Genomic DNA, 19176 nt, shown 5'->3' with positions numbered 1-19176 from the left:
GTATATGTCAGCTGACATGCTCCTGGAAAGGTGCGGGCTCAGTACCAGAGTCAGACATCAGCGCACTGTTACACCCGATGTCGGAAAGGGGTTAAATAGTAAGTTCACCATTGAGCACTCATATTCAGACATAGCTTATATAAAAATATGTGAATATATTGTATTACTTATTTGATAGTTAACTTGTATTGTATATCAGAGCTATATTCATATTTCTGCTGGTGTTTACTGGAAACCATCAACACGATTTTAGGATGAGCACAGTTTAGGAGGAGAAGGTTAGAGACAGTTACATTTACCTAAGTCAGCAGAATTGTGGACACAACACTGAATTTTAACACAGGCTGTAACTCATACTATAAGTAAAGGCATATGCTGTATGTACAATGATACTCAATTTCTGATGTAGGTTAATTCTTTGTTTATTAGAAGTTGTGTTCTAAGGTGATCATAAACTTTGACGGAATTATATTTGAGATGACAGCTGTTCCCCAGCTTTAGGGCTCCCACATATTCCAAGTATATAAAATATGGAATATCTATTTAGTATAAAATATTCATCTATGTTTTAGAAAACCACCTATCAATAAGTATTATACCGTCTGTTGGGTTGTGATTCTCCCAGAACAATTTCAGCAATGATTTATAACTGATCACTTTCGGGTCATATACAACTCGGACGACTTCAATGTGTGCAGTAAGACCTATAAAAGAAAATACAAATAAAATAAAAAATACAGTTAGCAGTGAAATGTTCATTTTGTTGGAAATATTAGGCTAGTATTACATTTGCATCGGAAACTGCATTGCAAATATTATAAATATTGCAAATATTTTACTGAAAGAAAGGCAGCTTGCTGAGCTTTTCTTCCAGTAAAAAATGGGTTCCCTAATGGAAACTTATCGGACCTCATAATGGTGGTTGGAGTTCATTTGGCGCCATTGTTATCTGTCATAGGATGGATGTGCTTTTTGCAGGAGTTCCGAAAGTTAGTGTGCTAGTGTGAACGTAGCCTTAGTGTCTTTGGGAGGTTTGTTATATGTGGGTGCAACCAGATGGGACCTGCACCTGTCTCTGGAAGGAAGATTACCACCAACCCATGTCTCGCAAACACTTTTAGAAGAGTTCCAAAAACTGTTGAGCAGGACATGAAGATACATTTACAGTTTTATGACCCCATAGCCATGTAGCCATAAAACAAGTCATAAAACTTAGGGAACATTTAGAAACTGTGGACATTATTTGTGACATGCCACTGTTACATTTCATGAAAATGTGATTTTATTTGTTGTGTACACCTGCATGATGTAGAAAGCCTTAGCTGAGGTCCAGTCACTGTCACCCCCAAGGGTATGAATAAATTAAATCTTTGAGAGAGAAGAAGCCAAGCAATGGTAAAAGTGACCTATTACTGTAATTGGAATCTCATTTAAATATTGTGCCCTTAAAGACAATCTTTCACATTGAACTGGACACACAATGTAATAATGACTGCAGAGCAGAAGAAAAAGTTTTGTTGTTTTTTTTTTGTTTTTTTTATTTTGCCTCTTCATTGCGGAGCTATTAGCAGTCAAAGTATTTGACATCTAGTTACTGTAGTTAACTTTTTTAAGTCCAAGTGGGTATTATGGTATAGCTTTCGCTCTGTGATGCTGACCAATCATAAACAGGCAGCAACAGAAAGAAAAACATGCCACCATAGCTTACATTATATATCTTAAGAGTGTGACGTGTATAATGTGAGACAGCCTTGCTGTCCTGGTCTCACCTCCTGCATGATTAGAAAACACAGATGACTAAAACCTATTAGATAAGGTCCTGTGGGAGAGGGGCATCACAGCTGAGTCACAACTGAGTCACATTACACACCCTTCTATCAGCTCTCCACCCCTCCTAGTACAGTCACTTCTGCTGTACTGCCCCTCCCCCACACTGCTTGTCCGGATATGTGTCAGTATCACACTTATGTCTGTTGTGCTGAACTTGTACATTCTATGCAGTGGGATCAGAGCAGGTTGTCATTACATCTCACACAGGAGACAGCCAGAACAGGCAGGTTACTCCTGTGTGAGATATAATGACATATTGACCAGAGCTCATTGCAGAGCGATTACAAGTAACCTGAGCACAACAGATTACATCTTGCACACTGAGAAACCTGCTGTAAGCTGATGTGGGGGGTGTTCTTCTTTAACTTGAGTGTTGCTGTCTACATAAGATTGATCTGCATCATACTGGGAGATTAAGCACATGCCCACAGTGAAAACTGATAAGTTTTTAAAATCCAAGTGGGTGTTAACTCCTTAGGTGTCAAATATTTTGCCAATATCTCTGCAATGAAGAGGCAAAGAAAGATGTTTTATTCTGCTCTGAGGCCACTTTTACATCATATTCTCAGTTCAACATAAACAATTTGCTGAAAGGCCATCTTTAATACACCTACATCAGCCTATCAGAAGACACATAGCTGTCATTACCAGTTGCCCTCTCCATCCAATGAATACACTCGCTACCATGTAGCTTCATAACATTACATTATTTCTTCCCCACATTTTTAATTTGTGTTAATGGGCTGCAATTAGTAACTCTGATCTATCAATGCACAAAACATTTTCACCATAAAGTATTTGGTGCTTAGCATAACAAAAAAGTATAAGATCATTTTCTATCAGGGCTTTAGAGATCACAGAGAATCTGTAGAGCCAAGTCTGGTAGTGCAGGCACATTTAAGTTTTTGTGAAAAAAAAAGAAAAGCAGACCCTTTTTAATAATCATAGGCTGAGTTCAGAGGTGTATCTAAGTTTTACAGGACCCATGGCAAGAATTCAGTTTGCTCCAACCATCCCAAGCGCATATGTGATTTGCACACTTAGGCCTCATACTCACTGGCGATAAGATCGGACGATTGCAATCCGATTTTAAATCGGATTGCACTCTGACCAATGTTAGTGAATGGGTGACATCTCACTTGCGATTTTTTTTCTCATCCAAAATTGGACTGAGAAAAAAATCGCAGCATGCTGCGATTTGCAGCGATTTTCGCAAATACAAGTCAATGGGTGCGATTAAAAAAACGGACCATCCGTTTTAAACGGATACATTTCCATTCTGTGGCATAGAACACTGTAAATGGTCCTGTAAATGACTGTCGAAAAATAGTTGCTGCGAAAAAAAACGGATTGCAAACGGATGTAAAACGGATGCAAAATGGATGCAAAACGGATGGAAAGATTAGAAATCACATGACACTCGCATAGCACTCCACCCTTTTTTACAGTCCAGAAATCGGACCTTTTTTTAATCGCAAATAAGGATGAGGCCTAACAGTTACTTGCCGACTAGCTCCTCTCTTTATTTCTCTCAATGTTCAAGTGTGGAAATCGCATAGAAGTGAAGTGGCTGGAACCAGCAAGCAGAGATGAATCTCGACAGTGAGTATATTACACACTCTTAAGATTGACATGCTACAAGGCTTCATTTTACTCTATGTGACTCCAGGCTTCTGAATTCTCCCATCGCATTCATTGCACACTGTTAGAATTCTACCTTGATGGTGGACAAGAGTGGATGGTCATATCAGCACAAACATGCAATTTATATATACTTCTCGCCACATTTCAACTAGACTTGACCGTCCTAGCTCAATTCATTTTCATAGTATGAGGCCAGGCATGTCCAGTCGGTACGTGATCGCATGTATGCAAATTGCTGACATCAGAGAATCCTGAGAGCATGCAGTGCGCTCTGTGAGAATTCAGAAGCCTGCAGTCACACAAAATGACTGCAGACTCATCACAAACTTGGACAACCTCTTTAATTCTCCTAACATAAATAAAAATATGAGAATTAGTCAGTAGCACAACAATTTTTTTTATATCCAGGTAACTGATACATGACGTTGTCTCTGATTAGAGTCGTTCTCTATTGTTTCTTCTTCATGTCCAGACTCTGCAGACCTCCACCTTCTCCAGTTTTGTGCAGCACATCCACACACAATACCCTTAAAAATTGTAGTGTCATTATAATGCTCCTGAATAAAAATATCTGCCATATGCTGAGCCCCAAAATAAATTATTGCACCTCACTATAGTCTCTGCACAAAATATGACCTCCACACTGTCCCTCTTATAGTACATGCTATCCGCACTGCCCACTCACACTGTGTTCCCCCTATAGGGCCCAGTCTCTATACTGTGCCCCCTCATCACACTCCCCCTAATTGGCTTAGTGTCCCCTCCTGGCTGTGCCCTTACACTATCCGCCCATGCTACCCACCCACAGTTCTCAGTCTCTATTTTGTGTCCACTCACACTTTTCTCCCCCATATTGTCCCCTCACACTATTCCCTTCAATAGTCTCCGCATACATTTCCTCTCCCTCCTCATACTGTTTCCTCTCACAATCCCCCCTGATAACCATACTGTCTCTTCATATATTTACCCCCTCACTCTCCATACTACCTCCTCATACATCCACTTGAATTCCTATATTATGTCTGAACACATCCCATCACCCTTGCTCCCCACACATTTTCCCCCTCACTACTCCTGTGTATGCACCCATACACCATCTCACCATGCTATGCTTGAACCCATCCCTTCACTTGCTCCCCATACTGTGTCTGCATACATTCCCTCCTTGCTCCCCATATTGCATTCGCACCATCCTCTCCATTCTGTGCCCCCACCAATCCCCCTACTTGACATATTGAATCTGCACCCATCTCCCACACTCGCCATACTGTGTCTGCTCCCATCCTCCATACATGTCCGCAATCTCCTCCCTTGCTCCTCATACTGTGCCTTCAAATTTTTCTTACTCCCCATATTGTTCCTGCACCTGTCCCTTCCTTGGTCCCCAAACTTGTGTTCTCAAATCTTCCCAATTACGCTAAATCTCCCCCACCCTAAATCTTCGGTGTCTTCCACTCCACTGGAGCATTTACTATCAATGTACGCTTCTGCAGCGCTGGCAAGTGATGTCAGTAGTGTGATCACATGACCTCGTCACGCTGCTGACATCACCCTGATCCGGTGGTCAGAGCTTCAATTGTACTGGCGTCTGAAAGAATTGTTCGCTAGGAGCCAGCTCAGAGAATGGCGGACTCCAAGTCCAGGGGGCATCAAAATGCAGCCACAGAGGAAAGCCCTCGGACTGCTGCATTATGCGGCCTGACAGCACCATCCTGTCTGCTGCGTCTGGGGTAGATGCCCCATCTGCCCTCCACCCTAGATATGCCTCTGGCTGAGTTAACATCTTTCTTTTTGTTAATATTTAACTCCTGCAAACATTTTATTGTCCAAAATTGGGATATTTAAGCTCTGACCAGGCAATGTTCCCAACATTGTTGTGGCAAAAGTGGGCTGCTGGCAAGTACATATGTGTCACAGGACTGTAAACTTATGTGCTATGAGCTGTACAAAGCTTTCTGCTTCTCGGGGCCAGACATCCATCCCTCTCTAGTTGGGTGGCCATGCCTACTTGTCGTGCTTCTTCGCTCCTGGTACACTGAGTACAGAGTCACAACACACAATCTACCTCAAGTTCAGTAAAGAGTCAAGCCATTCACCCACCTTCCTACCCACCAGATTGAGATCAGAGCTGAATTTCCTCTCTTCTTCAGCAGATTGAGTGAAGAGCCAACATCACTGTATATAGTAACTACATATAGGCATAGTTACATCATTAGAGCTACTCGGGGCAAACTAAGCATGCTGCCCCCACATCTTACACTTCTCTCTTATTTCTGCTAATCCTGGGAGGGAAGCATGACATCATTTGGGATGAGGCAGTGTAATAGAGTGGGTTGCTAGCAGCATTGTGCCCCAACTTAGTAATTATCCTCCCTGATTGCACCCTTAAAACAAATGCCCTAAGGGTCCCATTAAAAAAGTAATGCCCTCTTAATGTCCCTTTCAAATATATTAATGCCACATTAGTTCCCCGTTAAAATGTAATGATGCCCCCCTGAGTGCCCTTCCAAAGTAATAAAGGCACCTTTGTGCCACTACCTGCAAAAATATAACATTTAGTCAACTAATCCAATCCATTAAATCCTATTCTCCCCTGCACACAGAGCAAGCTGGCACAGGTGGTGCAATGTAGTGATGCCATTGCTCTGCCTGCGCCGATCGGGAGAGTGGTTAGAAAAGGAGCCATCTAATGGTGTTAGCCAGTAATTTTGGGTGACACAACGTTTGCGCTGCACCAGATTGTTAGCACTAGCAACATCACTTCTTTTTTTTTTTTTTAAGTCTGATGTACTTTCTTTTTTTGTCTTTTGAAATATTGCACCCCAGAAGACACTTCCTTGGTGTTTTGTGCGCAGAACTCTTCTTGTCCTATTCAAGTGGGAGGCATGCATACTGTGGGATAAGTTGTAGACTTCCATAGGATGAGTATATCAGGAGTCCTCATAAATATTGTGAACAGAGCCGTATACCAATACACAGCCAACCTCAATAACCTAGAAGTGGTACAGCTCACATAATACGGCACCCATAGAAGTGTCTAGTCATATACAATACCTTTCATTTCCTATTTAAATTTCATGCTCAATCATATGTTGTATTACCAAAGTATTCTGCCATAGAAATAATTCTTTAAAAAGAGAACATCCCATCAGCAGGAAGACACCTGAAGTGCCTAAGGATTGTGTGTCATCATGTACACTCTTTGCACACAGTTCACAGTAGATTGCCTACAGGGCCAAAGTTGACAAATGGGACCTGCTAGAATAAATATGCAGATGCAATGATTATCATTAGAAGAGAGAGAGGTTTTACTTCAGAAACACAACAGTGGACTTAAATGTGTGTTTTGGATAATCATCATGTTGGAAAAGTGCCCGTGCACATTTACCAAGGGCACAGAGTGATGATAGCATCTTCTCTTTCAATATAGGGCAGTAAATCTGTTAATTCATGATACCATAAATTAAATGTAACTCCCTGACACCAGTAGCAATCATGCTGCCCCACATAAGGACACTACCACCACCATGTTTCACTGTAGGCATCATGCATTTAAGGCCACTGTTACATTTCTGAAGAAAAACAAGGTGAAAGTGATTCAGTGGCCAAGTGTCTCCTCATCTGAACCAAAACACTTATGGGGAATTCTGAAGAGACAAGCTGGGCATCACTCTCCAGCCAGAATCCAGGCTCTAAAAGAGGTTGTTCTTGAAGAATGGAAAAAGATGGATGTTGCAATAGGTCGCCAACTTGTTCATGACTTATGGATATGTGGCGCCCCTGAGGTTCAATCGCCACAGAGGTACTGCACCTTCTCCTAAGGTGTAGTGCCCCACCACCTAGGTAAGTTGGGAACTCCTTTCCACACTCCAACACCCGCACCCACACACAGGATAGTTCAGCAATGGACCAGATTGCAGCTCCATGCTTAGAGGGTAGCAGAGCACATTTCGTGGGTCCTTGCTTCGTAACACGAGATGTGCTGGGATTTGGGTGGCGTTAAATATAAAAGAGTGGGAAAGTTTAGAATTACAGATAAGTCTGAGGAGAGTCTGAGAGGAGTCGGGAGTGGAGTCTAGAGGGTCAGTCAGTCAGGAGAGACTGAGTAGGGATCCCTAGAAGGAATAATGGAGGAAGGAGTGCTGCAGCTGCCTCAGTGACCTGAGCTAGCTGGCACGGGAAAGGAACAGAAGGAGAAAAACGTAGAACTGCAACCTAAGCTTCCATCAGAGAGAGAAGGAACAGCACAGAATGAAGGAGTAGGAGAACAGAGAGGAGTTGTGGGTTGGAAGAGGAACCCTGCCTATAGGTTCTCAGCGCAAGGCCGGGGCCCGGTCCCCGAGGTTGTATGGACACTTACGGTTCTGCAGCAGACACCGGTGGAGTGGTTGGCTGTAAATGCACTACTCCCATCCAAGACTTGGGGCACAACAGCATCTGTATAGGGAGCCGGGACTCAGGATAAAGGGAGTCCTCGAAGTAGGCTACAGCTGACTGCCGTACAAGGAAGAGTTGTTAGGAACATCTGACAGGAGGAACTTCAGAGTACCACGGTACTGGAGCTCTTCTCACTTCACAAAGGCGCATTAGAGGAGTCGTTTAGGAAAGGTACATGTTGGCGGAGTGTTGGAGAGGAGAATCCTGACTTGTCCGGGAGGTTGATTGAGTCTCTGTCCCGGAGGACACGGCATGGAGGCAGGCACCAGTGTGTACCACGAACTGTGAGTAAAGTTTTGGAACTACAAGCCTTGGTGTCTTCCAGTCATTGTGCGCCAACACCGTCAGCACCGCTACATCTGGGTATCCTCCTTTACACTACCTGCGCCTATACACTGCCCTGGGGTTACAGCTTCACCTGTGGGGAGCTACACCATCTATGCTGCAACACACCATCAGCCCCAGAGGATCTGCACACAGCGTTAGCTTAACATCTGGCTTGCCAAACACCACAGGTGGCGTCACGAACTATTTCATCACATACACCATTGATTTGGGCACCCAGGGCCACGGACCTGGTCACTGCGGCCGTGACACATCCCACTTACACAGGCCCGGTACCGAGCACCCCACAGCCCTGGGACGGGGTGACCCAGATATGGGACGGACCCCTACTCCATCTTAAAACCACCATAACTACAGTAAACCTAGGCACTAGAATAAATACACAACACATTATTTTGGTTGTCAAAATGGCCACAGCTTTATTTAAATCACAGGATTAAAACAATCACAGTAGGAGTCAGGTGAAGTGCTAGTACATTGGGATTCACAAGTACTGTGATATCCCCCAGCTGTCTGACATACAGAACCAGGACAGACAGCCATAAAGGGGCGGCACGCACTGGCTTGCCATTCAAGCAGAGCCAGTAAATTTTCAGGGCACCAATAACCCTATTATCCTCACTCCTGTGCTTAACCACTGTGCCCGCCCCTGATTGACATTACCATTACAACGTCCTTGAGGCTGCCACCAAAGCCGAGCCTGTTCACCACCGTGAGGTTTTACATCCTCTATTAGTTAAAATGAGTCCACCTTAACTTGTCTGCAACTTCCACCTGACTCCTAAACCGCCACCAGAGAGGCCATTTGACACCTTAAATGGACTCAACCCCCATCAACCATGCCTACTAAAGCCATCAACCATTTATACATGCTATGGAAAGACTGTGCACACAAGTAATAAAAAATAAAATTCCAGAGCTCCGACAGATTAATTTTATCAATGTCATGCTACCAAGTTATGATCGATAATATGGTAACTACAGCAAAATAACAGTTGCTAAACATCCTGCAATGAGGATCCCATAATGGGGAATGTGGAAAGTAAACCATAATTAAGGTCATAGCCACAATCTGAATACCTGTATAATGACATCTGTCATGCCTCGAAAACTATTATACTGCATGTATTGTAGCCAGCTCTAATAATTCATAGATTTTAGTTCTAAAAACCGCCATTATTTACAGTAGCTGTGCAGTAAAATTTCTTAAACCAACTTACTATCACTACCCGAAAAGTGATGAACATATCAATAGAAAGATATTATAAATAGGGTGTAATTAAAAACTATACACAATATAACATCAACATTATAACCGACCATAAAATAATGTTCAGAATATCTGGAAGTAGTAATTTCAATAAACCTAAAGCAGAAAAAGTCTACAAAGGCATTATTAATAACCCTGCCACGCCATTGTTACTTGTTTTTCATGCACTTGATAACATTTACTGTTGACCTCTCCAACTGGGTCAAAGGCATTGGGAATAGGCATATTGCCCTTCGTGTTAATGCACTTGATTACTTTACCCTTAGCCGCTCCCACTGGCTCAAGGGCACCGGGAGTACGCATACTGCCCTTTGTGTTAATGCACGAGATTATACCCTTAGCCGCTCCCACCAGCTCAAGGGCATCGGGAATAGGCATATTGCCCTTCATGTTAATGCACTTGATTACTTTACCCTTAGTCACTCGCACTGACTCAAGGGCACACAGATTAGGTACATTACTCTTCAGTTTCACTAGATAACTGCATTGTCCAGACTACAACCTTGAAAGAAACATGGTTTGGTCAATATAAACGGTCAAAAACCGTGCCTCAGCATTCTCAAGTCACATGAAAAAAAGAGAGGGTCCTTGAAGCTATAGATTGTATTGAAAAGCATGCCTACCTTGTTCTCTTCTCTCCTCCAGCCACTGTTTCTGGCTCAGAGGAGCCAATTTATTCTGTAGGCATGCAAAATATGATTGCCATAACCCCAGGGACTTTACCCTAACAGGGTCCTAAAAATGCTTCAGGAGACCAGGGGGCCATACCGTGATGGTCACCCCTCCATACCAGGGGGCCATACCCAAGATGGTTACCCCCTCCACACCAGGGGGCCATACACGAGATGATTACCCCTCAAAACCAGGGTGCCATACGTGAAATGGTTACCCTTTCAAACCCAGGGGGGGGGGGTCATACTGTGATGAACACCCCCCCAAACCAGAGGTCCATACTTGATATGGTTACCCCTACTGACCAATTTATAAATAAGTTCAAGGACCCACTAAAAGGAAAACAAATAACTGTTTTTTTTTATTTTTAATTCATGTTCTTATTAAAGTAAACATAAAATAAACATCAAAGCATAAATAACATTAACACGCTGGGAGGAGTCCTTGAAGCTCCCAAATCTGGTGATTACCAAACATAAAATGTACCGACAATTACTCCCAGCCATTACCCCACTAGCTCGGGAGCACCATAGCCACAAGGGTTCCAATGTTCACTTGAATTTCCTGGAGATCCGACAAACGCTTGCCGAAACTCCCCTCCACATTTCACCAGGTCCAGAACCATATTAACTTCCAAAAAGAGGAATCCATGTCCCAATGGATCCCCCAGACCAATTTCTAACCAACTTCAAGGACCCCCCCAACCACCAGGCTCCAGGTAATCCACTCAGGCCTGTGCTATCTGTCATCTTAAGTAATATAAAATAAGCACTTGGTGGGTATACACCGATCCCTTTTTTTTTTAATTATTATTCACGCCTTTATTAAAACAAACGTACAATAAAACATCAAAGCATAAATAATACTAACACGCTGGTAGGAGTCCTTGAAGCTCCCAGAATATGGTGATTACCAAACATAAAGTGAACATAAAATGTACCAACAATTACTCCCAGCCGTTACCCCACTAGCTCGGGAGCACCATAACCACAAGGGTTCCAATGTTCACTTCAATTTCCTGGGGATCCGACAAACCCTTGCCGAAACTCCCCTCCACCTTTCACCAGATCCAGAACCATATTAAATTCCAAAAGGAGGAAACAATATCCCATTGGATCCCCCAGACCATATTTAACCAACTTCAAGGACCCCTCCAACCGCACAAGATGTGGGATAAGTGAGTGTGAAAACCATGCAGGTTTACAACCAAGGTATACAACAGGTCCATAAATAGACAGAGATGGGCAATGCTGTGTTATATGCTGTAACAATAAGTGAGAAGCCGCCTGCTCCTCTACAGCAGTTACAGACAGACTCTAATCACCAGCTGCGCATAAATGGTAAGAAATATGTAGGTCTAATATAAGCTGCCTGCAGCCATAGGTGTGTGAGCAGAAAACTGCAAGTTCTGTATCCCAGTCAGTCACTCTACTACATACAATTACAATAGATGAGAGACAGGGCTGAAAACTGGGCCCATGATGTGTTTTCCAGAGCAATGCGCAGCATCACACTAGGAGTGCCCACTCACTGCCCGCCATGTGCTGAGTTATTAGTGCCCACTCAAATTTGCCGAGTTATTCCCTGATTATTTATTTTACACATGATAAAACATAATCCATTCAGGCCTGTGCTATCCACCATCTTAGGTAATATAAAATAAGCTCTTGGTGGGTATACTCTGATCATGCAACATACGAGAGGGACAATATACAGAAACAGGATGGATATATCCGGCAGGACAGCATGTAACATAAGAGGACTAAAGGCAGCAATAGCTACAGAAATTAAGCACTAAGCTGGAAGTCATGTCGAGATTATATGTGCAGCCATGAAAATAACCTGGAGACACAGGATGTCTATACACAGCATGATCCGCATATAGCAGAGGAGTGATATCATGTATACAGACCTGTGGTACAGGTTAAGTATACAGCACAGGAATAGAGCCTTTACACATATACCACATATAGTGAGTAACCTGGTTACACTGGATCTGTACACCCAGCATCAAAGTATGTAACAGAGATGAGGTCACATACAGATCATCAGACTCCATAACTGGGAAGGGGGGATAATCAGCACACAGCAGGGTCAGCATACAGTGCACTAACATGAAGTGCAGCCTCTCATCATCATACATATACCATCCCCTGACTGTTCCTCTCACCAGTGTCTCTAATACATGTGACTGCCCAGATCCACCATAGTAATGGCAGACACTGGATGTGTCCCTGCTCTGTCCTATCTATAATAATAAATGCCCTAAGCAGCTTCCGGTTGTAACAACTTCCGTCCAGTTGTAACCGGTGATGTCACTGCACACCTCTTTCCATGTTAACCCTCAACACACACTCCTCAACACACACTCCTCTCACCTTTCACCATCTCCACTCACGTCCACTCACTCTTTCACTCCACATACGACCCTTTCTCTCACTCCGTCTCTCATACTCACGCCGTCATCGCCGCTGATCCACGATCCCCGACATCTTCCGCCGGCGCCATCCTGGATCCAGACGTCCTCCACGCCGGCGTCATGTTCTTGCGGTGACGCCATTTTGGATCGGCGAAATCCCGCGATAGTCAAGATGGCGTCACCGCAAGAACATGTCGCCGGCGTGGAGGACGTCGGGATCCAAAATGGCGTTGGCGAAATCTCGCGAGATTTCGTCGACGCCATTTTGGATCCCGACGGCATCCACGCCGGCGACATGTTCCTGCGTCGACGCTATTTTGGATCGGCGAAATCCCGCGATACTCAGGATGGCATCGCCGCAAGAACATGTCGCCGGCGAGGACGACGTCGGGATCCAAAATGGCGTCGGCGAAAACTCGCGAGATTTCACCGACGCCATTTTGGATCCCGACGTCGTCCACGCCGGCGACATGTTCTTCCGGCGACGCCATATTGACTATCGCGGGATTTCACGATACTCAAGATGGCGTCGCCGCAAGAACATGTCGCCGGCGTGGACGTCTGGATCCAGGATGGCGCCGGCGGAAGAAGATGTCGGGGATCGTGGAGCAGCGGCGATGACGGCGTGAGTATGAGAGACGGAGTGAGAGAAGGGGTCGTATGTGGAGTGAAAGAGTGAGTGGAGATGGTGAAAGGTGAGAGGAGTGTGTGTGTGTGTGTTGAGGGTTAACATGGCAAGAGGTGTGATGCTATCGCATCCTCCCGATGCGATAGCATCGGGCCATAATCTAGTCATACATAAACCCAGAACTCATGAAGACTCTGTATAATACAGCAGTAATGTGGTATGTCTGCATGGAGGACACACAAAAGCTGCCTCTGCAATAAGTGAGGGAACATGGCAGCTACATGAATTTCTGAGGTAACCTTGATCCCAGATATGATGTAGGAGCTGATACTACCCTAGTACACACTACACAATGTCTGAGGTGAATGCAGAGTAGTATATCAAACATGTCTGCAGGGAGGTCACACGGAAGCTCACAGTCTGTGAGGAAAATGTAGCATGCACATGAGGGACATGGCAGCTACATGGATTGCTGAGGTAATATTGATCCCATACATAATGTAGGAGCTGATACTACACTGGTACATGATGTCTGAGGTGAATGTGCTCCTATCATCTGTAATGTGAGGTGATAACCCCAGTATTATACTCCCTGAAACTGCAGACATGCTTCCTCCTGTTCATCCTGTGCAAGAAAGAGGGAGAGACACAGATTTCCTGCTCTATATAAGCCCCAGGCATACTGTGCTTCTTCCTCTGAAAGCAACAGCACTCTTGCTTAAATTCTACACCACTATGCCAAAAAAGCTGCAGGAGTAAAGGTCCACCCATCCCCAAGTCATGTCCTCCTCCGCCTATGGCTCCAGTGGTTTCTTTCCATGCCTTGAAGACTTGAGGCTGCCCTTAAAAATCATAGCAGTCATACAAAATACTAGATGTAGTAGTGTGTGATGTGGGGTGTATTCATTTTTGCATCAACTAATTTAAGAAAAACTGAAGATTTTGTAATGAAACTTATATTATTAACCTCACTTTCATGTTATGGGTTAAAAAATGTTCAACATTTTGGAAACTGTGCTTGTGTTCAGTGTGATCTTGATTAAAATCGTACTTTTCAAAGGGGTGATTGTGTACTCATTTCTGCTAATACATATATTTATCTGGACTACATGAAGGTATGTAACACACATACACATTGTATCATGGATTTGTACTTCAGCTGCAATGACCAATGCACTTGGTCCCACTGTCTACTGACCTGAGCTTGCTTGCCTCCTAGGCTTATATGAGGCAGTGAGCTCAGGTTAGAAGACCAGGTAGCCAGGCTAGGTGTTGCATTTCATTTTTTAGGGATATGTGAAATCGGTCTAACCTAAGGTATATGACTAAATGAAGTCATATAAGAAAGATTTAAAATCTGTGTGTGAAACATTCACTGTGGCCTCCTTACAATGGGCAAGCTATATTGACTATATCAGTGGTTGCACTATTAATTGCAGAGAAAGCTGATGAATGTAATATGACGTGCAGGTTTTTACGTTTATTAACCCTAAACCATTCAACTCTTTTTGTATAAGATTAGAAGTATATTAGGAAATTCCCATTATACTGACGAACCATTGATGAATCTCAGCAGATCAGGTATGTCCTAGGGTGCCCTCTGCTGGCAGAAGCTAGCCAATTGTCATTAGTAGAAGAGTTTTACTATTTTTCCTTTGTTTTCAATTCATTAGAATATTTTGTATTTCATGTAATACAACAGAAAATTGATATAGTATAAGTAAACACATCATAAATGCAAAAATATCTCTTAAACCATTACTGTAGGTTGACACTGACTGTATAATCCACCATGACTACGATTTTGTGTTTCTTTCTAAAGGCTCTCAGTGGGAAAAACAAAATAATAATTTTGTAGTTTTGATACCTTTTAATGGCTAACAAAAATAAAATTTGTTACAAAGCAAGCTTTGGAGACCAGGTCTGATGAAGAGACTTAAGAAGTCCTGAAAGCTTGTCTTGTCATATCACTTATTTTTTGTTAAACATTAAAAGGTATCAAAACTACAAGATAATTATTTTGCTTCTCCCACTGAGAGAAATCTTTTTTCCACTGGCTAACACTATCAAATCTTTTTTTCTTTCACTCTCAGGTCTCGCTCACAATAGCGTTTAACGCGACCGAGTATTATGCGATAAAACATGGCATAGCACTGGGACCAGTGTTCTTCTATGGGGCTCCCTCTCCTTTCCGATGAGCACCCTTGCAATGTGATCACAGGCTGCCAATGACACTTATGGCAATCGTAGGTCAAATGAAGACCTCCTGGTCTGCCAGCTCCAGTGGCCTTTTAGGGTATGTGCACAAGTTGTGGATGGAATCCACAGGTGTAAAAACGCAGGACAAATCCGCACAAAATCCGCAGTAAGTCGGCAGTAAATCGGCAGGTAAAACGCAGGCATTTTGACCTGCGGATTCTGCAGATTCCGCGCGGAAAAATCCGCACACGAATCCACAACGTGTGCACATACCCTTAGAACCTGCCAGAAGCATGGTATAAGAGGCTTCTGCCAGTGTCACACTGATCAGTATAATGCACTGCAGAGCTGGTGCATTGTAATGCATTATACCAGCGATCAGAGCAATAAAAGTTAACCCCCTCACGACCAATGACGCCACATAGGCGTCATGAAAACTGGTACCAATCTGACCAGTGACGCCTATGTGGCGTCATGACTGTAAAGCCCCCCTGCGGGTCGGGTGACCTAGGTCACTGAAAGGTCACCCGACCCGCAGATACAGGGGGCTTTGTACTTCACCACGGGGGGCGTGGCTTTGAGGGGTGCAGTTTTTAGAATGGTGTCACTTTTGGGTTTTTTCTGCCATATAGACCCCTCCAAGTGACTTCAAATGTGAGATGGTCCCTAAAAAAAATGGTTTTGTAAATTTTGCTGTAAAAATGAGAAATCGCTGGTCAACTTTTATCCCTTATAACTTCCTAACAAAAAAATATTTTGTTTCCAAAATTGTGCTGATATAAAGTAGACATGTGGGAAATGTTATTTAGTAACTATTTTGTGTCACATAACTCTGGTTTAACAGAGTAAAAATTCAAAATTTGAAAATTGCGAAATTTTCTAAATTTTTGCCAAATTTCTGATTTTTTCACAAATAAACGCAAAACTTATCATCCTAAATTTACCACTAACACGAAGCCCAATATGTCACGAAAAAACATTCTCAGAATCGCTAGGATCCGTTGAAGCATTCCTGAATTATTACCTCATAAAGGGACACTGGTCAGAATTGCAAAAAAATGGCCTGGTCATTAAGGTCAAAATAGGCTTGGTCATGAAGGGTTTAAAGTCCCATAGAGGTAGTAAGTAAAAAACTGAAAAAAAAAGTCTAGAAAAACTGTAAAAATATTTTGAAAAAGTCATAAAATAAAGAACCAAAAACATATTATAGCAATAAAACCATCTAATATAGATATATATATTAGTACACATACTTGGTAAAAAAAAATGTGATCAAAAAGTTGCAAAAAACATCTGTGGAGAGATAAAAAGCTATAGCTCTCAGAACACAGTGATACAAAAACAATTCTTTTCCCTAAAAAGTTGTGTAAGGGGTTGACCCACTTGGCTGCTTCCTCAGGTAGACACAGGAACCGTTCTGGTAGAGAATCATCTGCTGGTTTATTGTGGATAGCATAAACTTTGGCAGGGTTCAGCAAAATAAACAGAGCCTTGCTGGAATGACGGTAAAACAAACAAAAACACAGTCCTTATGAGTCCATACCCTGCAGGGTTCACCTGCAGTAATCCCGCACAGTCCTTTAGATCATCCGGGAGCTATGTGAGAGTTCATGCTCTCCCAATACACAACACCCCACTGACCCGCATGGCCAAGCATTTACCACCCATGTGATGGTCACATGACCTTGACCTCACACAGGTCCTGGCAGGACCTGCATGTGGAGATACCATGGACCTCCGCCCACCCGCTTTATGAAGGTCCACTAAAACCAGCCCATAACACAAGTTTCTATTAACCCTCTCAGGACTTTAGTGTGCTGGAGGAAAAAACATTCTGGTTTTATATCACTGACTGCAGCAGGCGCAGTGACACGTATCTCCCTTCACATACTATGCCGATGACTCTGTCACAGTTGCTTTTATTGTGCAAAAGCTTTAAATCATAAAAAATGCGACATAAATGTGGTATTGCTTGTAATCATATTGGCCCAAAGAATAAAGTAGTCTTATCGCTTTTACAACACTGAGAATGGCATTAAAAGCAGCAAAAAATTCCTGAATTGATTTTTTTTTCATGCTGCCTCACAAAAATAGAAATAGAAAGCAATCAAAAAATGTCATGTGCCCTAAAATGGTACCATAAAAATGCGACATAAATGTGGTAAATGTGGTTTGGGCCTTGTAATCTTACTGGCCCAAAGAATAAAGCAGTCTCATCGCTTTTAGAACACGGAGAATGGCATTAAAAACAAAAAAAATTCCTGAATTGATGTTTTTTGCTCATGCTGCCGCACAAAAATAGAAATAGAAATCAATCAAAAAATGTCATATGCCCCAAAATTGTACCAATAAAAACGTCAACTCGTCCCACAAAACATATATAACGATATAAAACTGGTATCGCTGTAATTGCACTGATCCAAAGAATAAAGTTGTCTAATCACTTATACCGAACAAGGAACGGCATAAAAAATAAATAAAACCAATTGTTCTCCTGCTGTTGATTTGATCATTCTGGGTCCCAAAGATCACACACATTTATCCTGCGCTTTGTGCTGAGCACTTACACTGGGGTTTTTATGTGTAAATCTCTGAAATACATGCATTGGACAGAACCCTCAGCGGAAGATTCCCTATAATGAGGCAGATGGAGGCACTGTGAATGCCGTCTAGCTGCCTATGATCCGGCATAAAAGCATGGTCTGGCACAGTTTTGTGCACCTCTGGAAAAAAAAGGCAATACTGAACAGAGGCCAAACAGAGTCAAGAGTAAGTCTGCTGCCTCATTATAGTGAATGGATCCCTCAGGTTTCATCTGAATAACATTATTCAGAGATTTAGATGGAGAACCCAATGTAGATAGTTAGAAAATACATTTATGACTTGTGCCGTATATGTACTGCGTTCTCACTAACTGCCGTTACATATACTTCTTCTTGATTGCGCAGGCTTCAGCCGAGCGCTGCTGCGATTGAGTGAGGGTGTCTGCTCTATATGGGAGCAGACACCCTGCAGCAACACCCACGATTGGTGCTAGCACTGACTTGACGTTTAACCCCTCTTATGCTGATGACAATAGTGACAGTGACATCGAGGAGCATCATAGAGGGAGTGAACTACCTGTTTGCTCCAATCAGCACAATGCGATGCGATCACGTTGTGCCAATGATCTCCATGGTGACCCCCGGGCAGGAAGTTGATGGCCATGGGGTCGTTCAGGGTCATTCAGAGAAGGTGGCCTGTGAGCGCCTGCTCAGAGCAGCTGACACGTCTTTTCCCTGCCTGTCAGACACTTCTCTGACGCCCTGCAGGGCAGAAGAATTGTGGAGTATCAGATCAGTGTAAAGATGATGTCCCATAGTGGGACAATGTAAAAAAGTAAAAAGAAAAGTTATTAAAAATTGTAAAATAAATTTTACAAACCCAAATAAAAAACAAAAAAATGAAGAAAAATATTATTCCAATAAGTACATTTACTTATGGAAAAAAAGTACACATATTTGGTATATCCGCCACGTCCGGAACGACCCAACCTAAAAAACTGCCCCACTAGTTAACCCCTTTAGTGAACACCGTAAAAAAAGGCAAAAAACAATGCTTTATCATCATACAACTGAACAAAAAGTGCAATAACACGTGATCAAATAGACGGATATAAATAAAAATGGGACAGCTGAAAACGTCATCTTGTCACGCAAAAAAACAGGCCGCCATACAGCTCCATCACCGGAA

The 19176-nt window shown here is 42.9% G+C and overlaps 1 protein-coding gene across 1 annotated transcript in view; it reads right to left on the bottom strand.

Annotated features, from left to right (window-relative positions):
- Positions 1–19176, bottom strand: part of LOC141076847 (peptide methionine sulfoxide reductase MsrA-like) — a 36952-nt gene that overhangs the window by 6679 nt on the left and 11097 nt on the right. Inside the window, exon 4 of the mRNA XM_073564139.1 lies at positions 600–704. Coding sequence (XP_073420240.1) covers positions 600–704 — 105 coding nt within the window. The remainder of the gene's footprint in view (positions 1–599; positions 705–19176) is intronic.

This window comes from Dendrobates tinctorius, unplaced genomic scaffold (assembly GCF_039654945.1).
Source record: "Dendrobates tinctorius isolate UK_male_01 unplaced genomic scaffold, ASM3965494v1 ptg000015l, whole genome shotgun sequence".
Lineage (NCBI taxonomy): Eukaryota > Metazoa > Chordata > Amphibia > Anura > Dendrobatidae > Dendrobates > Dendrobates tinctorius.
This window is presented reverse-complemented; position numbering and strand designations above follow the sequence as displayed.